Source organism: Oryza glaberrima, chromosome 6, assembly GCF_000147395.1.
Source record: "Oryza glaberrima chromosome 6, OglaRS2, whole genome shotgun sequence".
Classification (NCBI taxonomy): domain Eukaryota; kingdom Viridiplantae; phylum Streptophyta; class Magnoliopsida; order Poales; family Poaceae; genus Oryza; species Oryza glaberrima.
The window spans coordinates 12,091,020-12,114,622 of NC_068331.1; the positions used below are offsets into that span (position 1 = coordinate 12,091,020).

Here is a 23,603-nt window from a genome sequence, read left to right on the forward strand (position 1 = left end):
AGGAAGAGAGAGAAGAGCAGCGGACTACAGATCTGTAGCCAGCTGCAGCACGGACTCCAAGATATAATGTGTGTATGACAGATAGGACCAGGTATAAATAGTATAGTAAGCAACTATTGTATGAATTAACTATTACATTGGCTATAGATGATTTGGAGCTAGTAATTGGCTATACTATTAAACTTGCTCTAATGGTAGAAGATTGGACATGAGAACAACAATTCAGGGGGTGTTTGGGAGAGGAACTAAAGTCCCAAACACCCCCTCAGCCTTGCACATATTTTCTTAGACCCAACCAGGCTCGGGACAACGCGCTGTGGTAGGAACACGTGGTGGCGTGCGGACGCACCATTTTTTTTTGACAAATTGACCCTTTTCAAAAACTTATTTCGAAATTAACCCCTGCCAAAAACTTCAATGCTTTTGGCGCTGAGGTTGGGCGCGTCAGCGCCAACGGGCCTGGCGCTGACCTCGTGCTACCGTGGCGGCCGAACCGATCCCCCCGCCAACGTGGCAGGTACCTCAGCGCCAACCACTTCGGCGCTGAGGTGCCCAACCTCAGCGCCAAATCGTTTGGCGCTGACCTTGGCTACTTAGTACACTCCCGGGCAAGCAGTAGCCCACCTTTCCTCTCCACTCCCCTCCTCTCCCCCTGTCTAGGTTTCATCCCTCTCTGTCGCCCTCTCTACTCCCTTCTCCAAATCTCTCCAAATCCACCCCAAATAGAAGGGCATTTCGTGGGCATTGCGTGAGGCATCGATTTGTAAGGAAACCCCCTCGAGAAACCCTAAATTTGTCAACCGATTGGTCATTTTCATTGCTCATTTTGGTTGAACACGTGGCTTGAGAAAAGTGGTGCGGGATGGGATGTGATTTAGGGGGAAGGGAGAGGGGTGTAATGTTCCACTTCAATATTTAGGTAGTTATGGACGATTCGTATTGTTGAATTTTGATTTTATAACATCGTTAAGAACCCTAGTTTTTGTATACCATCTTATGTTTCTCTAAACCATAGTTGGTTGATGGATGTATTGTCATAGGGGAGTATGTATGTGTTAATATTTATGTTGCATTTGATGTAGCGATTGTTTTCTTTTTGTAATTATAGGATGTTTAAGAATGATGACGTCGGCTTTGCCCTTGAGCAGCTGCCTCCACCGGGTGTGAAGCGCCCAATGTGTTGGTGTGGGGATGAGTGTTGTTTTCAGATAAGTGATGACTGGGATAGTTATAGCCAGAGATACTGGATGTGCCGCAACTACTCGTACAGTCCAGAGAAACCTAAGCCCGTGCCTAAGGGAAGGAAGGGAAAGGCGAAGATTCCGGTGAAGGTAAATTTTTGTAGTGTAATTTGTTTCGTATTGCATATATGGTCATCTGTCGTGAAGATATAAAATGTGATTTAATGTGTAGGAACCTAAGATGCCACCCCCTCTTTGTGACTTTGTGGAGTGGATTGACAAGGAGATGACTGAGTTCCATAAGAGTATGATTCAGAGCTGGCGTGAGCGCCAGGAAGAGCGTGAGGAGCGGCAACGGCAGCATGCCGCATAGGAGAAGGCCGAGAGGGAAAGGAGAGAGGAGTTGGAGTTAAGGGAGTTTGCTAGACTGAATAGGGAAAAGGAAGAGCGTGCTGAAGATCGGGCAAGAAAGTTGGCTAGGGCACAGCGTACGAAGGATACCGGGTCAGAAGCGGCAAGGAAGGGCAAGTACCCACGATGCACCCAGTAGTACTAGCTTGGAATCGTCAACGCGTTGTAATGTGCACGTGTAATAATTGTCGTTTCATACTATCAGATGTTTAATTTCGTTTGGAGTCCGTAAGACGTGGTAATAAATGCTAGAGCACATTTCGAGCCAGTCCTGCGAAGGAGCCCTCCTGCGTCGTGGTCGAGACATACCGGGTTGCAAGAAATCCGGCTGTGACGACTCTGGTGCGTCCTCCAGCTGCGAGGAACCGAGCTCATTCGCCTCCTCTTCTTCGTCCCCCTCATCTTCTTCCTCCTCATCCCCTTCTTCCTCCGCCTCCTTGTCTTTCTCGCCCTCCTCATCACCCACCTCCCCTTCTTCATTCCCCTCTTGGTGGGCATGAGCATGTTCGATCACATCAGTCGCCCTGCAGCCCAGCCTTGCTGCCAACTTCCGACATCGCTGCCATAGTCTCTGCAAAAATAAATCCTGTTGAGTTATCGCTTTTGGAAAAAACAAAGTAGTTTCATCTCTTATTCAAAGAGTACCTATAGGGCATTGCACCGGGTGCCGCTCTCTCCTTCCGAGCCAGGAGCCGTGCCAAGCGCCACTCCCACGTCGTTGACAGTCCGCAAGAGCTCTCGAGCCTGCAAGTTTGAAATGAAGTTAGTCACAACATTTATGCGAGAGCTTGCATATCACCAAATAGTGCTAGAACTAACCACTCTGTCGCGAACAGGTCCCGTCTCGACCATGGTACCTTGACGGGTACGAGTATCGTACTCATTCTGCTCCTCAACATCCTCGGGGTCGTCCGTTGTCACGCCTAGAAATTTAACCCAAATATCCAGACTATCTTGTGTATTAAATCCCTGTCCAGGACCAGCCAGGGTACACAAAACAACAAGTAATATACAGTTCCAAACGTAAATAAAGCGTAAAATACTTACAGAAGAGGCACTTAGTCCTCGCACCGAAACGAAGGCAGCAGCAGCGGAAAAAGACGATCCTAGTGGGGCTTCAGCTCCACTCCACAGGCAAAACTCAACTAGGGTCTGAGCCTTGGTCTTCTAACTTCGTCTTCAGCTCAGAAGCACTACACTTCTGAAAAGGGGGAAATAATAGCAAGGCTGAGTACAACCACCGTACTCAGCAAGCCACACCAACGATGCAGACGTGCAAGTGGACACAAGGACGGTTTGTGGCTATTTGCATAAAGGCAGTTGTAAAACATTTTATCGAGCAAAACAGTAAAACTATTGAGTAATTAAGGTAATACTAAATCTCCACTGATCAACGCTACACCACGTTGAACAGGCCCAACCAACCCACCTGAACTACAGTGCATTGGGTCGATTTATTAAGGTGGGACTAATCACGGTGAATTTGGTCGACCGACCATAACTGCGGGCACGGCTATTTGAATAGTTTTACTCTGATCAGAGGTGTACAACTGTACCCACAAGACACAGCCCCACGACACGTTTCCGTGCACCGACATGCCACCACGACATATTGGAAAGAGGTTGTGACAGGACCCTTCGCATAACCCCCTCTAACCGATCGCACCACACCTTAGGGTTCGCTCCCCCTCCAGCAGGCAACGGGCAGCCCCCCTTTCGTGCCGCAGTGAATCCGGAAGCCGATCAACCGGACACCCCGGCCGACCCAACTCCATCACGCCCACCCTCGCCTGGGTACGGCGGCTAGAGAAAAGCTACACTACAAGCCCAGCCGTTGCCCACGCTGGCTTGTGGTAAGTACGAGGAATTCTTCCAGGGTTTCCCGCGAACCGGTCCTTAATTGCCATGGGAGCGACTAGCAAAACCATGCACCCACAGCCCACCATTCAGTCGCATTTTAGTTGGATAATTACGACCATGAAGCATGGCCAGATGTCTCGAGCACACAGCTCATTCTGATACTAAAAAGGTCTAATACTGTAATTATCCCATCAACTGAGCTAGTGGTAATTAAGCATGGCTAAGCATATAGTTCTAGCTAGGTCACATATGTAACATGAGCTAGTCGATTTATTACCCAAGGTTGACAAAGAATAGATATCAAGTAAACATGGCACAAGCGAGCAGATAAGTAATACCCGGATCCCATGTAATTAGCAAAACATGCATATTTATTTGCAAATGGTAAAACATTTATAAATTGGGATCAACATGTTCAAGGGGAATGTGTGACTTGCCTTGCTTCTTCAAAACAATCTTCCGAACTCTTTTCCTCGCGACCGCGGACTTCCGAAACGACGGATTCTACACGCTGGCACGCAAAACGAGGAAAAACTCTAATAAAAACCAAGAAAACAGTACATAAAAACTAAACAAACATGTAGAGCTCAATTTTAGATGAATTTTGCAAGTTGAATGGCTCCATTCGGAGTTCTAATGAATTAGATATGAATTTTAGAAGTTTTGAGCCATTTAAATGAATTTCTAGAATTATTAACGAATTATTGTGCAATTATTATTTATTTTTACAAAGGAAAAGATCATCGCTGACGTCAGCAAGGGGCGGCCGGCGCCGACATGCGGGCCCCACCGGTCAGCGACACAAGGGCGTCGGTCCACCGTGGACCGGGGACCACCGAGGCGGTCCACTACCGGTCCACGGGAACCAACGGCCCGGATCGGCCCAAAGCCGATCGGGCGCCTACGAGGCGGCGCAGCCGGGACACGGGCACGGAACAAAGCCGACCCGGTCGAACGACGGCATGCGGCAGCGTGCGGCCAGACGACCGCCGGCGACGGCAGCGCGTCGCGGCAGCGGGCACGCGGAGCGGCGAAGGTTGGGGAAAAAGGAGGAGGCGGAGGGAGAGCTCACCGAGGGCTGCAGCGGCGAGGGGTGGGGAAAGGCGGGGGAGCTCGGCGTCGGCGCTCCTCGAGACAAAGGCGGAACGGCAGCCCGGCGGCGTTCCGCGAGCGGGAACCGGCGGACGGCGGCCGGAAGGACCTGGGGAGGATGGGGGAGAGGTTAGGAGGGGGAGAGAGGGCTCCCAGCGGCATGAATCGCTGGTCGGAGGTGAGAACGGGCGGCGGATGCTCACCGGCGCGAGGGGAACCGTGTTCCGGCGGGATCCCGGCCGTAAAAAGCGGCGGCCGAGGTGCTCCTCGGCGCTGCGAAGCGAGCGGCGGCGACAGCGCGACTTGGCGTGGCTAGGAGCGGCACCAAGCGGCGGCTGGAGTCGGCGGCGGCGGTGGAAGGAGGTGGTGCGCGTGGCGACGGTGCTTCGGAGGCGGGGAGGGGAAATGGAGCGGATGCCGGGGTGTGGCACGACGCGGCGAAGCCGCTGGTGGCGGTCGCGCGGAACGGCGGTGGTGGGAGCGGCTGTGGCGACCGGATGGAGGGTCGTCGGCGAGCGGCGGCGGGAGGTGCGACGGTGGTGGGATGGTATTCGTGCACGGGAGGGCTCGGGAGAGAGGGGAAAATGGAGAGGGAGGTGCGGGAATGTTTTTATAGGGAAGGGGAGGCCGGATTGAGCCCGGGAGAGGCGGAGTCGGGGTGGCAACCCCCGGTGGCGTGGGCGGCATCGTGGGGTGTGGGTGGCGGTTTTGGAGGGGAGAGGTGGGGGAAAACGGCGCGGACGTGGGCGGCGAGGTCCCACGGACGAGCGCGCGCGCGGGGTGGAGGAGGTGGGCGGAAACGGCGGCGTCGTGGGGTGGCTTGGGCGGCCATGGCGGCAGTTGGAGCTGGAGGAAGGGGATGACAGGTGGGGTCCACAGGTCCCACCTGTCGGGGAGAGAGGGAGGGAGAGTTGGAAGGGGGACGTAAAACAGACTTCGCGAGGGAGAGGGGAAACGGGCTGATGGCCCAAGAGAGGAGAGGGGAGGCCGGCCGAGGAAGGGAGAGAAAGGAGGGCTTTGGGCCGAAAGTGGCCCAAAGTGAAGGAGGGGAGATTTTTAATTGTTTTTCTTTTATTTAATTGGTTAAAATGAACTTTGTGCTTTTAAAATTATTTCTTGAGCTCCGAAAATTCACGGAAAAATCCGGAGAGTGTTTTAGGGCACAAAGAATATTACAAAATATTCTCGGCCAATGATTTTTTAAGGGAAAATTTTAATTCTCCCAATAATTCACTTGATTAAATTGATTAACTTTTATTTAATTTTTAGAAAATGCATTATTTAATGATTTTTAATCCCGAACGAAAATCGGGGCGTTACATCCGTTATGTCGGCTAGCGTCCATGCCAGACGTAGGACAAGACGGTAGGTCCTGTGGAGCCACGCCAAGTACGCGTCGAACTCCATCCTGTTGTGCTAACCCTGGTCTAGTACTCCATTCTCCTCGAACTTCTCCCATTGCGTGATATGATCCTGATGGTAGTAAGCCCAATCAGTCACCTTCTTGTTCTTCCGGCGGTCCACCCTGCAGGTATGCAAAATATCCAACTCGAATATTTAATAAATGTTGACATGAAAAGAACTGAGCAAGCAAAAAAAATTCTTAAGTGAAATTACTAACTTGTGTAGGTCGATACTTGTGGAGAAACGGTGCGGGATTGTTTGAAGCCTCCCAAACTGCCACATCACGCGGTTGCACATCTAGAACTCCACTGCATAGAAGCAGATAAGTGGGCACCGTAGGGTCTTCAACGCATCCTCTATATGGCACATGGGATTTATGTCTAGCTCGAGCACTTTCTTTGCCTCATATGGCCTCCACACCACCTGTAGCAAAAAAAAATGGAACACATTGATTCATATTTAATAGTAGATAGTAAGAAACCATTTTCATGTGTGATAGAATGACGTATTGCTTACATGTTCTGGTTGTAGATAGTCCATCTCGTTTGTGTAGTGGTAGTAGGCCAAATTCCTGCGGCCTAGTACTAGAGATGGGACCGATTCCCACAGGTGAGCTATAGTGGGACGTCGGACTGCATCCTGATGCGGCCAAACCTGATGGGTCCTCCACATGGGCCGACCAACAGGAAGCCTCATCCACATCCAAACCTGCGTCACATATGTTAGCTTCCAACTTTTAAGCATTAAATTAAAATGTTACGAAACAGAATATGCGTGAACTAACCTGTAGCAACCAAACACAGCCTGCTAGGTTGGCGTCCCCGCCTTGCCTTCGGCAGGCATCATAAAGTTGCCGGTAGAGCCATGCTAGGGCAGCAGACCCCCAGCTGAAGGTACCCGCCTCGTCCCAGTCCGCGAGTAACGATAGCCACATCCAAGAGGCCATGTCTCCACTAGAGTCAGGGAACAGAATACTGCCGAAGATGTACAGGACGTACACCCTGCAGTATCACTGCACCGTGGCCTCGTCTGCCTCGGCTGGACACTGACCGAAGTTGGCACGCAACTAACTCAAAGGAACCTCTGAGGTCTTCGTCTGCCTCTGACCGTCAGGTGCAATTGGAGGCTCCACACCAAGGTACTCCTCGACCCGCTGCCTCCAGTTCCCCGACGCTGTGTCACCTGTGACTGCCTGACCCCGGATAGGAAGACCCAGGATCATGACGACGTCCTCTAGAGTGACCGTCAGCTCCCCGCAAGGTAGGTGGAAGGTGTGAGTCTCTGGACGCCACCGGTTCACGAGGGCCGTCAGAGTAGCGGTGTTGAACATAGGCACCGGTCGCTGCGCCATGGTCACGAACGCTAAGAGCTTCGCCCGCCGTAGGTACGGGACGTACCGGTCGTCGAATAGTATGTGTGCCGTGTGACCTCTGACTCGAAGGGTCTTCAGGCGCTGCATCAATAGACAAATATAATAACATATAGTTAGCGACAATATGTCATATACAAAGGTTGTGGAAACAAATTGAATAATGTTGGTGCTAACCTCTCCGCTCGCAATCTAGGGAGCCCGGTGCTTCTCCTCGTAGAAATCCTCTAACCCCAAAACGTGCTCCATCCTGCAAATGAAAATGGAATCATTAGTACTTCATACATTTGGAACATAATATATGTGCGATAAAATTCAAATGCAAACAACACAATGACAAAGGAATTTAGAACAACACAAATTAAACAATGAATTAGAAATAACAACTGAACACTTGTAATGCAAACTGAATTTACAACATCAAAAAATATGATTTTCATCCAATCCAACCTGTGTGCTACCCGCACCACCTCCCCCGGTCCTACGACGCTTTTTCGGTCGATCCTTAGACTTGTCTCGCTTCGGGCACCTAATTTTCTTATGGCCTAGTTCATGGCATAGAGAACATCTATTTTGCATGACCGGCTCTGAATTTGTATTGTTCGGCTTTTGGGACCGTCGGTTGCCTGAACCTTTGTACGCTTTGTCCATGTCGTTCTTGAACCTTCTTGTCCTTCTTCTTCCTCGTGTGTTGTTCTTCAACGACAAGTCCAAAACGAAGAACTCTCCGTCATAACTTGGCCATTGCAATGGATCTAGATAAGGTTCAAACCTTGGGGAGTATGTGTTCTGCACAGCTCTATTGGAAGCATCATAACACATTCCGGGGGCCACCTCGACATCCAAACCTCGCAACCTACAAACAGTTATCATGTGGGAGCATGGCAAGTGATGGAGCTGAGGGAACTGACAGGTGCATGTGTTATCTCTTGCAACCACAACGTAGTGGCGTCCACCCCATTGCACCCCAACCGCCATGACTCCGCCTTGTTCGCTAACCTCATACTTCATTGAAGGGAATCGAAACATGCTATTTTTTTCCCCAAAGTTCGTCTTTGTTGCTCCTCCAATATGTCCTTAACTTTTGTGGGCCACTTCTTTCCACTCAGGATATCTACAGTTGCCTCTTTGTGTCTATCAACAAACCAACTATTGCACTTCAAAAATGTGTATGCCACAATAGCTGTAACCGGCAGTTTTCAAATGCCTCGCAAGACATTATTGAAACTCTCGGCCATATTACTGGTCATGATGCTGTGCCGACGCCCGTTGGTATCAAATGCTCTTGCCCATTTGACCTTATGTGCCATATGGTCTTCTAGCCACTTCTTTGGCCTCTCTCCGACCACACCCAAGAGGCATTTTATCTCACCTAGGAACAATGCTTTCTCATTTATTTAACATATGCACTCGAGATCTTTCATTTGATCCGTCGTAGCTCCAGCTATGCAGAAGTTAGCACATAAGTGCCTCATGCACCACCTGTGGTGAATGGTTAGGTGCTGAGGCATGCGGAGGTTGATGGAGTTCAAAATGCCAGGGTGTTTATAAGAAATTATGCACACTTCTCTATTAGGACCGATCAGTTGTTTCTCAACATGTTGATGAACCACTCCCAGTTGGATGTATTCTCCTTCTCTACTAGAGCAAACGCCGAAGGAACAAGATGTAACCCTGCGTCGACCCCTATTGTCGTGAGCAATGTACCTTGGTATTTACCGGTTAAGAAAGTCCCATCAATTGCTAGCACCAGCCTCAAGTGCTTGAATGCCTCTATGGAATGTCCAAATATCCAATATGCACATCCAAATACTCGCCTCTGCACTCCCTCCACCATCCTTGACTTCTCGGGGTGAGCCTCAACACTGAAATGCATGGTAGGGTTCTTTGCTTTGATGGCACATAGCAGTGTAGGCAAGCGAACATATGCCTCGTCCCAATCTCCCCAAATGACCTTCATAGCAACTTGCTTAGCACGCCAAGCTTTGCCATACGTAGGCTGATAGTGCCAGATTTGCTCAACTGCCTCGACAATAGCTGCAGGGGACAAAGTTGGTTCAGCTCGGACAAATACCTGTAACCTGTTTCCAATAAGCCCCGAAGTAAGTTGCAAATGCTTGTCGGTTGCTTCCGCACTACAGCATGTGTGGTCTTCCCCCACCCTAGTCATCCGCCACCTATCTCCTCCACTCTTCCTTGCATTAATCTGCCATTTGCAATGGCGATCGAGACAAGCCACAGTATACTTTACTGACGCGTTAGATTCCTTCACATGGTAAGGGCGGTGGACACGGATAGAATAACTCTGCAGCCATATTTTCAGGTCTTCCATCGATCGAAACTCCAACTCCTTCCTTGGTTCGTCATACATCGGCTCGAAGGCATCGTCATATTCTGGATCCCCATCTGCAATTGCTAGCCTGGATCTGGTAAGATCCTGGAATTGTGTTATTTCCGGGTTTCTACCGACCAATTTCTCAAACACAGTCCTCTCTTGCTCCGACATCTTGGCCACTGGACGATCATCATCGGAGTCGGAAGCAGACTCATCCAATTCATTCTCTGTATCATAATCCAACTAGCCTGGGTTCAATCCACTACTTATCATAGCCTTCTCACAATCCTATCGGCTATACACTTTTGTCCTAACCAACTCCCTAAAGCCCATACTTACATCCTTAGCATTAGCTTCTTCATCAGATAACTCCTCATCCTCTCCTACCTCCCGACCATCCTCAACATGTCCTTCCGCTCTTACCTCTACATCCTATTCACCATTTACTCCCTCTCTTACCTTCTCTACATTTACTTCCTCCCTTAATGGCACATTCTCCTCTGCACGTACTTCCTCCCTTACCGGCACATTCTCCTCTCCATGCAATTCCTCCCTCACCTCCACATCCTCCCCACCATGTACTCCCTCGCTCACCTCCACGTCTTCCTCAAATAATTCTTCCTTCCGATTACACGCATTCGAGTGTTCGTGAGAACTAATGGGTGATTCTATGAGTGGACTTTCATTCAGGTTTATAAGTTCTTTCTTCCCTATCCTACCATCTTTCTTCCATGCAAATACCTCAAGAGATTTGAAATGTGACCCTAATACTATATCTATATATGTTTGCCATTTGATCTCTCCATTCAAGTCTAACATAAACTTATGTGATATGACACCGCCGCCCACATCGTATCTCCCTTGCATACCAGCCGACTCATCACTCCAATCCAATTCATGCTTGATGCGAGACATTAACTCCTCAAAGGTAGGCTTTACAAAAAACACTAATTGTCTAACAGTCATTCCCTCAAATTAGCTTCCATGTGTACTTTCATCTACCACACAACCATCATAATGAAGCCGGACCAATCTATCCATCTACAATTTTTAACCCATACATAATCATTAATTACTTGAAAGTAATTTGTAATTACCATTGCAATACCAATACTTCAAAAGCTAACAACATGTCAAATTTTTTCAATAAATAAATACCTTACTCAAATACTACACATTATTGATAAAAAAAATCTCTACTCTTACAAATTACCTACCCATCACCACACATCAACCCCTTTCAAACCCTCTCAATCACCACAAATCCATCCCACACCCTAGGCCATCACCACACATCCATCTCCCATCAAACCCTAGTGCATCAACAAACATCCATCCCAAATATATTTTCTCAAATGTATCAACAACAACCAAATGGATAAAAATATGCCGCCTCTACACTTCATCCCCACCCACATTTTCCATCTAATAATCCATCCTTAGCCAACTATTATCAAACCACGTCTACGACCAAAACAATGCAAAATATTCAATAAAACTTTGGGGAACTTAGGGTTTACAGATGGGTTTACCTTCTCTTCTGATCCCCAACTCAATGCCGCACAAATCACCTTCGATTAGAGAGGTTTTTGGGGGAGATTGGGCGAGGAGAACGCGGTGGCGACCGAACCCTAGGCGGGCAGCTGGGGAAGAAGAGAGGAAGAACTGGCTGGGGTGGCCTCGGCCGGGCTCTAAGTAGCCAAGGTCAGCGCCAACTTAGCGTTGAGGTTGGGCACCTCAGCGCCGAAGCGGTTGACGTTGAGATACCTGCCACGTCGGCTGGGGGATCGGCCCGGCCGCCACGATGGCACGAGGTCAGCGTTAGGCCCGTTGGCGCTGAAGCGCCCAACCTCAGCGTCAAAAGCATTAGCGCTGAGCCGACGGTCTATTTTTTATTGAAGTTTTTACCAGGGTTAGTTTCGAAATAAGTTTTTGAAAAGGGTCAATTTGTAAAAAAAAAAAAAAAGAACGGTGCGGACGCGTGCGGTAGGGCCTGGGCGGCAGCGGCGCGAGGCTCCCCCGCATGGGCCGCCCCGGGCGGGAGGATTTTCCGTGTACCTGACGCCACAACAAAGTCGGACATCAATCCGACGCGGGCGTCGTACGTACGTACAGTACTCCTACCAACGTACCACGAGAACATGGCAGCCGCACAGGCGCACGGCGCACATCACAGCGAGCACTGTGGCGCACGGCGGTCCTGTCATACGGACGCGCGGAACACATGTTGGTCACACATGACACACCGACACGACCGGCCACACGCCGCGAAAGGGAAAAAAGAAAAAAAGGGAAGCCAGGCGACCGGCCGACGGCCGACGCTGGCCGTGGAGGGGAATCTGTTAAGTATCTTCCCGGCTCGTTGATTCATCAGTTAATCCCGGCCCATCAGTGCTTATCCCCTGCCTCTGACACTCCCTTTTGGCTGCACCTACTTGCTTAATCACAAGCTAACCTCTACCCCTAACCTAACTAAGGTCCCTAATCCATCTTTAATGGCAGTAATCACTCCCCTAACTGACCTTAACCTCTTCCTCCTCATCATCAAAGCACACATCACCCCCACCAATCCCAAATGAGCCAAAAGAAGCAGCAAGTGAACTCTAATCCACCCACACACCACACTCCCCACACTCACGCTAGTCTAGTATAGTACCCCCAAAGCTCATCATCATCACCACCACCTTTCCTCCTCCTCCCCCCATTGCTTCGTCTCGCGCCGGATCGATCCAGCTGCCGCCGCGTTCCGATCCCCTCTGCTCTGGCTTGCTGATAGATCGATCGATCGATGAAGCCCGCCGGTGGGAGGAGCAAGGACGGCGGCGGCGGCGGGGCGGCATTGCTCGGCGGCGGCGGCGTCACCTGCTTCGACGTCAAGTCCTTCGTCGCCTCCCTCGCGCTCCTCACCCTCATCATGGCGCTCTGGCAGCTCCACCCCTACCAGCCCCTCGTCCTCCTCCCAGCCGCCCTCTCCTCCTCCCCATGCCCCCTCCTCCCCCGCTCACCCACCTCTGGTATTGCCGTTTCCTTCCTCTCCACCGCCGCTGCCACCAACTCGACTGACACCGCCACGGTCCCAACCACCACCGCCGCCGCGAGGGTGGCGGCGACGAAGAGGCCGACCCTGCCCGCGCGGCAGCGGGAGCGGGACCCAAACAAGCGGGAGCTCCGTCCGTACGGCACGGCGGCGGCGCTGTTCGTCCAGATGGGCGCGTACCGGGGCGGCCCGCGCACGTTCGCCGTCGTCGGGCTGGCATCCAAGCCAGCGCACGTCTTCAGCAACCCTTACTTCAAGTGCGAGTGGCTGCCCAACGCTCCCGCCGGCGCGCCGCCGGTCCGGACCAAGGCCTACAAGATGCTCCCGGACTGGGGCTACGGCCGCGTCTACACCGTCGTCGTCGTCAACTGCACCTTCCCCTCCAACCCCAACGCCGACAACATCGGCGGTAAGCTCCTCGTCCACGCCTACTACTCCACCGCCTCCCGCCGCTACGAGCGCTTCGTCGCCCTCGAGGAGGCACCGGGCTCCTACGACGACGCCCGATTCCGGCCACCCTTCGCTTACGACTACCTCTACTGCGGCTCATCCCTCTACGGCAACCTAAGCTCCGCCCGCATGCGGGAGTGGCTCGCCTACCACGCCCGCTTCTTCGGGCCGAGGTCCCACTTCGTCCTCCACGACGCCGGCGGCGTGACACCGGAGGTGAGGGCGGTGCTGGATCCGTGGGTCAGCGCCGGCCGCGTCACCGTCCAGGACATCAGGGCGCAGGAGGATTACGATGGCTACTACTACAACCAGTTCCTCGTCGTCAACGACTGCCTCCACCGCTACCGGCACGCCGCGAACTGGACCTTCTTCTTCGACGTCGACGAGTACATCTACCTCCCCGACGGCCGCGCGCTGGAGGACGTGCTCGCCCAGCTCCAGCCCTACACGCAGTTCACCATCGAGCAGAACCCCATGTCCAGCAAGCTCTGCATCGATGATCCGACCGAGGACTACTCGAGGTTTGCATCTTTTTTCTTGCCTAATTTTGCATTTCCCTATGTTAATTGTAGGTCCAATTGTTTATGCCATGCTATTTCAGTGGGAATCCAACTAGATTCGCGCAATAGATATACAATACTGCAATTGGCATATGAAATTTGTTCTTTCCTTGAGGGCTTGGTATTCTTTGTAGAGATAAGTAAGTGCCACAAACGTAGTAGTACATTGCTTCTCCAGTCATTGTCAATTTGTTATTAATCAATCCGAACAGCATATACTTGAAACAGCTATAAGAGAATAGAGTCAAGAGACAAGTATTTGTTTATGTAGTAGGTTGTTTGGGCAGTGTGAGTGTGTTACTCCCTTGGTTCCTGCATGATTGAAGGCACTTTGGCCCTGCACCCTGGTCCATTGCTGTAACATATTTGTTGGATTTCCTGAATTGAACTAATGCCGGGAATTGTGGTTCCGTCATTTGCTTTGCATCAAGGAGATTGTCTCTACATTTCATTCTTACTTCAAATGGGCGTTACCACTTACCAATAAGGATAATTCATGCCTAGATGGATGATATATAAGTAGAGTACCATGAAAATGACAAGTCTATGTGAAGAATATGGATGTTATAAACCACTAGTATTTTGATGAAAAATAGAAATCCGTTGAAAAACAATCTGGTTGGATCTTTGGAAAGAGAAGGGGTGTGGCACCCAGTTGGGAATACTTCTGTTGAGCTGGAAGAGCATGGGTTGATGAATGCATGACTGGTAGGGAACTCACAATAAACCTGATGATCATTTCTGTGTTATTCCAACGGCTACAGTTCCATTCTTGCTGTATAGTTTTACAACCGCTCAAGCATAGTGTGAGATAATGCTGGTGGGGGAGAAATGAGAAACTTCCTCACAACCATAGTGTTTCCCACTTCTGTAGGCCTATCATTCTGTTGAGAACAGAAATTGATTTATTTGTTGGTGATGAGACAACAAAAGCTGCTACTCATCCATTTTCCCAAGTATTTACTAAAATATTTTATTTACTTAGTGGCAATAAAAGCTTCTCACCTTTTTTTTTTCTTTGTTGAACCTCAGAGTAGTCTTATGAACTTCTCTGTTATCTGTCTTAGATAGCTGTGATTTTTCTTTCAGACATAGCATTTTTGTAACAAAGAGTTGTAACCCGATAAGAATGAACCCAAGTACCCAACCAGCAAGGGTAATTGCCATGGTTCTTGTTGATGTCAAAAGTCAAGACAATAATGAGTATGATTGTGTGATTTTGTACTTTTGTAGCTCAATGTCTTTGTAGTTTACAGTGACAGTAGTTTCAATTAGAAACTACTGCCTGTGGCTGTTTGTCAGTTTTGAGTTAGCACATCATTTCACGAGCAAAGAATCTCTGCATCAGTGCATTTAAGGTAGAGGGTTATTTGTGTCTCCTTTGGCCTTGATTCTTGATGTTTATTCTGATGGTGCCATTGCTGACACATGTTATATGTCATTGGTCTTCAGGGAATGGGGCTTTGAGAAACTTGTCTTCCGCAATTCAATTACCGGAGTGAGGCGTGATCGGAAATATGCAATCCAAGCACGGAATGCATACTCCACTGGTGTGCACATGTCGCAAAATGTGTATGGGAGGACAACTCACAAGACAGAAAGCTTGATAAGATACTACCACTATCATAATTCTATCAATGTCATGGGGGAGCCCTGCCGGAAATTCGTGCCGAAACCCGCCAATGGCAGTAAGGTAATGTTCGAGGGGATACCATACGTCTACGATGATAACATGAAGCGCTTGGCAGGGGAGATCAGACGCTTTGAGAAGCAGACGATTGGGGATGTCCATACATAGCATCTGGATGCAAAACTTTGCTGGTACATATATGATTTTATTCTTTCGGACGCCGTCGGCGGTGTCCACCTGTTGCCGTCTGTTCTGTGCTTCAAGCCGCAACTCTGAGAATCAGAGGGAGAGGATCTAACTCCAGTGTCCAAGCAGCGCTGTAAAGTTATGGTTCTCTTCAGCATTCTCCTCTTCGTGCAGGGGGCAACACGCCTTTGTGGCTCAATATCCTTTCTTTCCTTTGTTCCTTTCCCTTCTTCTCCCTAGTGTTGTGCTCCAATCTCTTTATAGATTTGTGCTTATTAGACTGACAGTGTGCCTTCATCAGATTCTTCTCATCTCCTATTGGGGGCATTGTAAAGTTTGTCTCATTGTCTGCTAACTTAATGGAAGGTTGGATCTTATATAGTACTAGTATATGTGTGCAACAATTGTTCAAAGTGCATAAATGGGGAGAATCATTTTCGTTTTGATTTTTGACAGTGGGGCTGAAGATAATGCGCAATGCATCTTGTGCCACGTTGACAAAAAAGTGTCGGAAGAAGAGTTCAATTGAGAATGTTGATGGTGTGTGGTCTTTGTGGTGATGTGAGAAGAGGGGGGGCAGCATGCGTTAGGCGCGGTGTTGCACTCGGTGCTGCAGTGCTCGTTATGGCAGGGAAGGAGGATGAGCGGATGATGCGCCGATGGTGAGGGTGGATGGAATGGAATTGGAAGGTGAGGACGGTGACGGCGTGACGCCGGGTTTTATGGCGTGGACATGGACGGTGTAGCTGCTCCTTGGGCTCTGCTCCACCAAACACTGGTGTCCGCTTATCTCGCCGTTTTTGGGTGATCGATATAACGGTCCAGACGAGCATAGCACACGCGAAGAGATCATGCAAGGTCAAGACACGAGGGACGAACTCGCACAGGGCCTGGGCTTCTTGTTGAGCTGAAGCTTCCTGCTTCCTGTATCGTCATCTGGTATATCATGCCAGATGACTGATCACTAAATCTATCGAGAAGGTTAGTCGTCGTTTCGCTATATCAATTAACTTTTGTAACAGTTAGAGCGCATGGAGCAAAGTCAGGCTGTCCCAATAGCAGCTGCTCCGCTAGGGACCTCTCTATCTCTCGCTGCTATCGTTGAGATCGAGTTAAGCTAGATTTTGTCATCGTAACAGCACATGGCGTCATGGCCATCAACGATACTGACGAGTGACGACATAGACATCTATCTCCAAATGTTCTTATCCCAAGATTGTGAGACACAAAGTACAAATTTAGGCTCCATATTGTGATTTGTACATACACACTAGTACATCATTAGTTTAGTTTACAAATTCCCAAAAGAACCAGAGGAACTTAATCTAATCACCATTATACAATAGCTTACTACTTATTAGCATGAGCAAGAGAAGCCATGACCATTCGGCCGCCGTCGCCATCGTCGTCGTTGAGGTCCTAGCTCGATCAAGCTGAACCCGTGACGGCGGCGGCGGCTGATCGGTCGCCGCGCAGCGGCACGGCGGTGGCCTTGAGCGGCCGCTTCATGACGACGGTGAACTGGAGCTTCTGGGTGAGGTCGACCTCGTCGCCGGCGACCTCGCGCCACTCGAACTCCCTGACGAGGTTGGCGACGAAGTACTCGAGGTGGAGCAGCGCCAGCGCCATGCCGGGGCAGATCCTCCGGCCGGCGCCGAACGGCATCATCTTGATCTCCTTGCTGCCGGTGAGGTCCACGTCCTCGCCCTCGCCGCCGGCGAGGAACCGCTCGGGCCGGAACACCTCCGGCGAGGTCCAGACCTCGCTGTCGAGGCCGATCTCCCCCACCGCGAAGTTCACCGGCGTGTTCGCCGGCACGCGGTACCCGTCCAGCGTCGTCTCCTCCTCCACGGTGTGGGGGAGCAGGAAGTGGCCCGGGGGATGTCGCCGGAGACCTTCCAGCACCACCGCCTTGAGGTATGGCATCGCCTGGAGATCCTCCTCCCTCACCTCGCCGTCGACGGCGGCGGCGGTGATCTCCTCCCTGAGCTTGTCCTGCATCGCCGGGTTCTTGACGAGGTTGGCCAGTATCCACTGCAGCGCGGTGGCCGTGGTGTCGGTGCCGGCGCTCATGAACTCGGAGCAGAGGCTGACGATCTCGACGTCGGTGAGCCCCCTCCCGCCGTCCTCCGGGATGGTGAGCTTCACGAGGGAGTCAACGTAGCAGTCACCGCCGGCGCCGGCCTCCCTCCTGGCGCGTATGAGCGGGGCGAAGAGCTCCTCCTGCCGCCGCCGCAGCGACACCAGCTTGTTCCACCGCCTCCGGAACACGAGCCTGGTGATCGGCGGGAGGAAGGCGAAGACCTCGAAGCTGAGGAAGTTCGAGAGGAGCTCGCGCTGCAGCGCCTCGATCTCCCTCACCCGCGCGTCGCCGGGGCGGTCGCCGAAGCACATGTACACGAGGAGGCAGAACATCGCGTACTGGAACGGCTCCATCACGGTCAACGGAGCACCGCCCTCGCCGCGGATGTGGGAGACGAGGGCGTCGAGCACCCAGCGGCGCGCGTCGGAGAACGCGCGGAGGCGGGCCGGGTTGAGCACGCCGGAGGAGATGCACCGCCGGAGGGCCCTCCAGATGGGGCCGTGCTGCGCCGAGCTCACGTTCCGGCCGCCGCTGGTGAGCAGCACGGACGCCGGGCTGACGCCGCGCGGGCGCGACGCGAACGCCGCCCCACGCTGCACCAGCGCGCGGTGTGCCGGGCCACGCGCCGCCACGAAGATCGTCGGCCGGGACGGCCCCAGCGGCGCGAACGTGAACACCGGCCCGTGCTCCGCCGCGATCCGCCGCAGCGTCGGCTCGACGTCGAAATCCCTCCGCGCGAGGAACAGCAGCGGGCCCAGCACCGGCACCGTCCTCGGCCCCGGCGGCAGCGGCGCCACCTCCACCGCCGCCGCCGACGCGCGGGCGCGCAGCAGCAGCGAGCACGCGAGGCATAGCAGCAAGGTCAGCGAGTAGAAGATCCAGTCCTCCATGGCTAAGCCTCAGAGTGACAGAAAACAGAGTGATAAATCTGTCACTTTTTATTTACCATTCATCTTTGTTTAAAATTCGTGCTGTATTTGGATTGAGCAAAATCAGACACGGCTGTGGACTTTGAGATGGACCGGGCTTTTGTTACTAGACTTTGTTGTTGTGTTCTGTGGGTCCCACTCATTTACTATTTAATTAGCATGGTGGCTCGCGCAGATTGCGTGGCTAACATCATTATATTTTCTCTCGTATAATAGCATATATGTTTTCTTACCGTATTATTCAAATATATTAAAATGACAACATAATTTTAAATTTTGTACTTTTGTACTAACTTTACGAAACTACTAATGTGTAATATTCATATTGTATTTTATATACGTGTTAGTTATTAATTATTTTTAATATTAAATTTTAGTTATTTGTAAATTATATTCTTATATGGACTCTAGACTCGTCTTTCAATATTTTTTTTAGTTCCAAATTTTCATTATCTATAAATTTTATTTCTATATAGACTCCAATCTCTTCTTCCAATATTATTTATTTTTAATTCTAAGATTTTTATTATTTCTAATTGTATTTTTTATGTGGATTCTAAACTCATCTTTCAATATTCTTTAATTTTTAATTTCAAATTTCAGTTACTTCTTAAATTGTATTCCTATATTAACTTTAAACTCTTTATTCCCATGTTTAAATTCCGAATTTTAGTTATTTGTAAATTATATTTTTATACGGACTCTAAACTGTACTTTTAATTTTATTATATTTATTCCGAATTTTAGTTAGTTTTAAATTATTATATGGACTCTATACTCTATTTCTAAAATTCCTTATTTTTAATTCCGAATTTCTATTATTTCTTAATTTTATTTCTATATGGACTCTATACTCTTCTTCCAATATTCTTTATTTTTATTTTCCGAATTTCAGTTATTTATAAATTGTATTTCTATATGGACTCTAGTGTCCTCTTCCAATATTCCTTATTTTTTAATTCCGAATTTCTATTATTTCTTAATTGTATTTCTATATGGACTCTATACTTTTCTTCTAATATTATTTATTTTTTAATTCCGAATTTCAGTTATTTATAAATTGTATTTTTATATGGACTCTAGTCTACTCTTCCAATATTCCTTATTTTTAATTCCGAATTTCAAACTCTTTCTAAACTGTATTTGTATATGGACTCTAGTCTTCTTTTCCAATATTTCTTATTTTTTAATTCCGACGAATTTCAACTATTTCTAAATTGTATTTCTATATGGACTCTAGTCTAGTCTTCCAATATTCATTATTTTTAATTGCGAATTTCAACTTTTTCTAAATTGTATTTCTATATGGACTCTCTAGTCTCCTATTTCAATATTCCTTATTTTTTTAATTCCGAATTTCAACTCTTTCTAAATTGTATTTCTATATGAACTCTAGTCTTCTCTTCCAATATTCCCTATTTTTTAATTCCGAATTTGAACTATTTCTAAATTGTATTTCTATATGAACTCTGTGTTTCTTTTTCTCCGATTAATGTGGGAATTTCTAGGCTATGAGAGCGAACGTGGAGGATTCTTTTTTATTCCTTTAATAAGTTAATAGATTTCGAAACACACGCCTGCTTTTTTTTCCTTGCATTTGAGCAGTGTTTTCTATTGCTATTTTGTTTATGATCCCACGCTTACTAATTACATCGCACTTACACTATAATTCCATATATAATTTTGTGACTTGCATCTTAAATATACTAAAATTATATATGTAATTTTAGGAACTTACAGTGTAAATACATGTCTACATGTCAACTTTCTTTTTTGTTGAATATTATGACGTCATATTATAGTTACTCCCTAAATTTAATAGATGAGATTAAATTTGGCTGTTAGATGTTTATCCTATTGCTTGAAAAATCTGCATGGTAGGAGGCTAGAAAATCTGTCACATAATGTAAAGGCAGTCCCTTTTTTTTTTTCCACGCCCGGCTGTTCACAGCGGAAGAATATACACGGGGAGGGGAAAAAGTTTATTTTTTTATGCTAGAAAAGATACCGTGTTGCAACGGGATAACCTAAAATTAAATATAATCAGATGGTCATAGTTTATTTTGTGATGTGAGAACTTTAAGAAACACATTCTTCATGGAATGTTCCAGTGCGTTAATGTAATTTATGAAACTCTTCTGTAAGTTATATTGTTATTTTTAAATCTTCGCATGCAATTTTTAAAATTTATATTGGATTTGATCTTTTTCTTGAAGATATGGTAATAAGTGTCCATTGTAGTGTTTCTTTGTTGCTTTTTGGGACACGACTCTGGTTCGGGCGCCTGATGGGAGGAGGTTAAAATTGGGCGCTGACGTCAGCATGACGTCAGCGTCCGATTTACATGTAAAACTACTTAAAACTGATTTTTCTCTTAAATTACTTATCCAAATCATGATCCGATTGCACCATTAAATTCGTTGCAATTAAATCTTCAAAACAAGGCCATACATGGATATATTCCGATGAAATTTTTTTTAGCTTATTATTGAATTATTTTTAAATGTTGCACGATGTTCCACCAGGTATATCAAAATTGTTTCACTAAGTAGATCGAAAATGTTTCACTCGTTTAAATCAGGTGTTGTTTCACCTTATATAAAAACAATGTTTCAGAAAATAGCGAAAGAATGTTTAAGTTCACTACAACATTTGATCCATACATAGTGAAACATTATAAGTACACTAGGTGAAACTTTTTTTGGTGGAACAAAAATTTAAACGAATTCCCTTAATAGGGGGTTTCCAAAATATATGGGTTTTTTATTGCAATGGAATATTTCAGTTCACTGTAACATTAGATCTATACATAGTGAAACAATGTGAGTGCACTAGGTGAAACATTTTGTGTAGAACAAAAAATAAACCAAATTCCCTTAATAGAGGGTTTCCATAATATGCGCGTGATTTGTTGCAACGACGCGTTCCATAATATCAAAATCCACTGCAACATTTGATCCGTACATAGTGAAACATCGCGAGTACACTAGCTGAAACATCGTAAAACTACTAGTTGAAACATAAAAAGAGATCATATGCAACATTCAAAAAATATCAATAAAAAGCTAAAATATTTTTTTATCGAAATATAATCATGTGTGGTCTTGTTATAAAGATTTAATTGCAACGAATACAACGGCGTGATCAGATCGTAGATTGGATAATTAGTTTAGGAGAAAAATCGTTTTATAACTATTTAAAGTAGGAGCGGCGGGAGGCGCGGGCGCCCGAGCATCCGATTTTTTCTTCTGCCGTCGGGCGCCTGGCGCGCAGCATTTCCGTGCTTTTTGTCTTTTACTGTGTCTATTGGATTTTAATCCAAAGAAAAAAAAATCTATGTGATATGATCATTAAAATCTTTCGAAAAATGCATGGTTACTCCCATAGAAAATCCATTAGGCCATTCGGCTTAGGTGGGGCATGGCTTGCCGAGGCAGCAAGAGCCCAACAAGCATATCTGCATATGGCCTAGCCGGTGGTGGCCCAAAGCCCAAGAAGCATACACGCGTGTATCACGGAGAGGAACTCGTGGGTTGGTAGTGGGAGCGTGGTTGCGATGTGCGAAAATAAAACCGACACGATGACGGATAAAATTAATCGGATGACGTACGAAATTTACTTGGATAAAAATTGAATTTTTATAATAGTAGAGATAGAGAAATGCATGATCAATCCCTAAACTTACGTGGTGTCACCTGGATCCGTGAACTTGGTTTAATATACGGGTATGACTGATATGTGCCCATCTGCGCGCCGCGTGTGACGCGCGCACTAAACGCCAAAAAACCGCCTTTTAGTCTCCCATCTCATCTCTTTTTATACGTATATATATGTATGTATATACTTTTTATATACATATGTATAAACTTTAATGTATGTATATGTATGTATATACTTTTTATATATGTATGTATGTAAAATATATACATATGTATATATAGTATATGTGTATATTTTTTTAATATGTACACACTTTCTATGTATAAAAATTATATACATATATTTAAAGTTGTATACATACGTATACGTATACGAACTTTGTATACTGTATATATGAATTTTGTATATGTACATATATAAACTTTATATACTTACATAATAAAATAATCAAAAATACTAAAAAAATTATAAATACAAAGTTTGTATATGTGTATAAACTTTGTATCCCGTACGTATAAAAAAATCAAAAATAAAAATCTGAAAAAACAAGTTCTGCTCGTCGGCTGAAGTGTGATCTGCTACATGTGCATGTGAAGGAGAAGGATGAGCAGCAACTACACCAGACACCACCATGTACGTTCCCATCCTTTTTTTTGAAAACCAGGGGATATTATTAAAACTTAAAAACAGAGTACATAGTTGATCGTACAGTTAAGAGATCTGAAGTTATCATTCAGAAGTCTAGCATAAAAACTTCTATGAGGATAAGCAGAATGCTCAATGTTTTGACAATTTTGGATAAAGTTCCTCCTGGTACCGGACTTGGCTTCCTTCGCTAATTTGTCGGCCATCTTGTTAACTTCTCTTGGAACCCATCGAACCTGTATAAGATCAATTGAAGTGGAAGAGATAATTTGGGTCCACAAAGGCCTTAAACTCCAGTGACCTGGCTCCTCTAGAAAATTTCTCCTTTTTGCAGTATCAGCAATGGTGGAGTTATCCGTTAGAAAAGTGGTACCTGCAATGTGAAGAAACTGGGAAATTTCCAAAGCTAATTGGAGAGCTAACAGTTCAGCCTGAAGGGCAGATTGAGCTTTCTTAGAAGTGGCTTTAATGAATATAGCATTATGATTGAGGGGGAGATGAAAGAAAATTCCTATTCCTGTGATTCCATTCTCCCAGGCAAGTATCTACAAAGCACCTGTTTCCATTGGGAATGCTGTCCATTCTTCTATGCTCCAGCTCTGACTGCTCTTGATCCTGCAAGTTTGACTGAGATAAAACATGCATATAAGAATTAGCCATCGCATCCGCCATGTAGCACACCTGAGAGGGTTCCTTAAAAATGCCCTGAAATTTAATGTCATTTCTAGCTTTCCAAAGTTGCCAGCAAATGATAAGAAAATTGTTTAAGTT

The 23,603-nt window shown here is 47.3% G+C and overlaps 2 protein-coding genes across 2 annotated transcripts; one reads left to right on the plus strand and one right to left on the minus strand.

Moving 5' to 3' along the window:
* Positions 1-12,205: 12,205 nt before the first annotated feature.
* LOC127777113 (galactan beta-1,4-galactosyltransferase GALS1-like) lies at positions 12,206-15,902 on the plus strand. The gene is made up of 2 exons (XM_052303626.1): positions 12,206-13,660; positions 15,152-15,902. Exons 1-2 carry the CDS (start codon positions 12,441-12,443, stop codon positions 15,495-15,497), a joined length of 1,566 nt encoding a protein of 521 aa, XP_052159586.1. The 5' UTR covers positions 12,206-12,440; the 3' UTR covers positions 15,498-15,902.
* Positions 15,903-16,714: 812 nt separating this feature from the next.
* On the minus strand, positions 16,715-18,488 carry LOC127777114 (cytochrome P450 89A2-like). Its single transcript, XM_052303627.1, has one exon. It carries the CDS (start codon positions 18,486-18,488, stop codon positions 16,944-16,946), a length of 1,545 nt encoding a protein of 514 aa, XP_052159587.1. The 3' UTR covers positions 16,715-16,943.
* Positions 18,489-23,603: the final 5,115 nt, after the last annotated feature.

Coding starts and splice junctions, on each gene's coding strand:
- LOC127777114 (XM_052303627.1), bottom strand. CDS start 18,488: ATGGAGGACTGGATCTTCTACTCGCTGACCTTGCTGCTATGCCTCGCG.
- LOC127777113 (XM_052303626.1), top strand. CDS start 12,441: ATGAAGCCCGCCGGTGGGAGGAGCAAGGACGGCGGCGGCGGCGGGGCG. Junction 13,661..15,151: donor CCGACCGAGGACTACTCGAG/GTTTGCATCTTT, acceptor ATTGGTCTTCAG/GGAATGGGGCTTTGAGAAAC.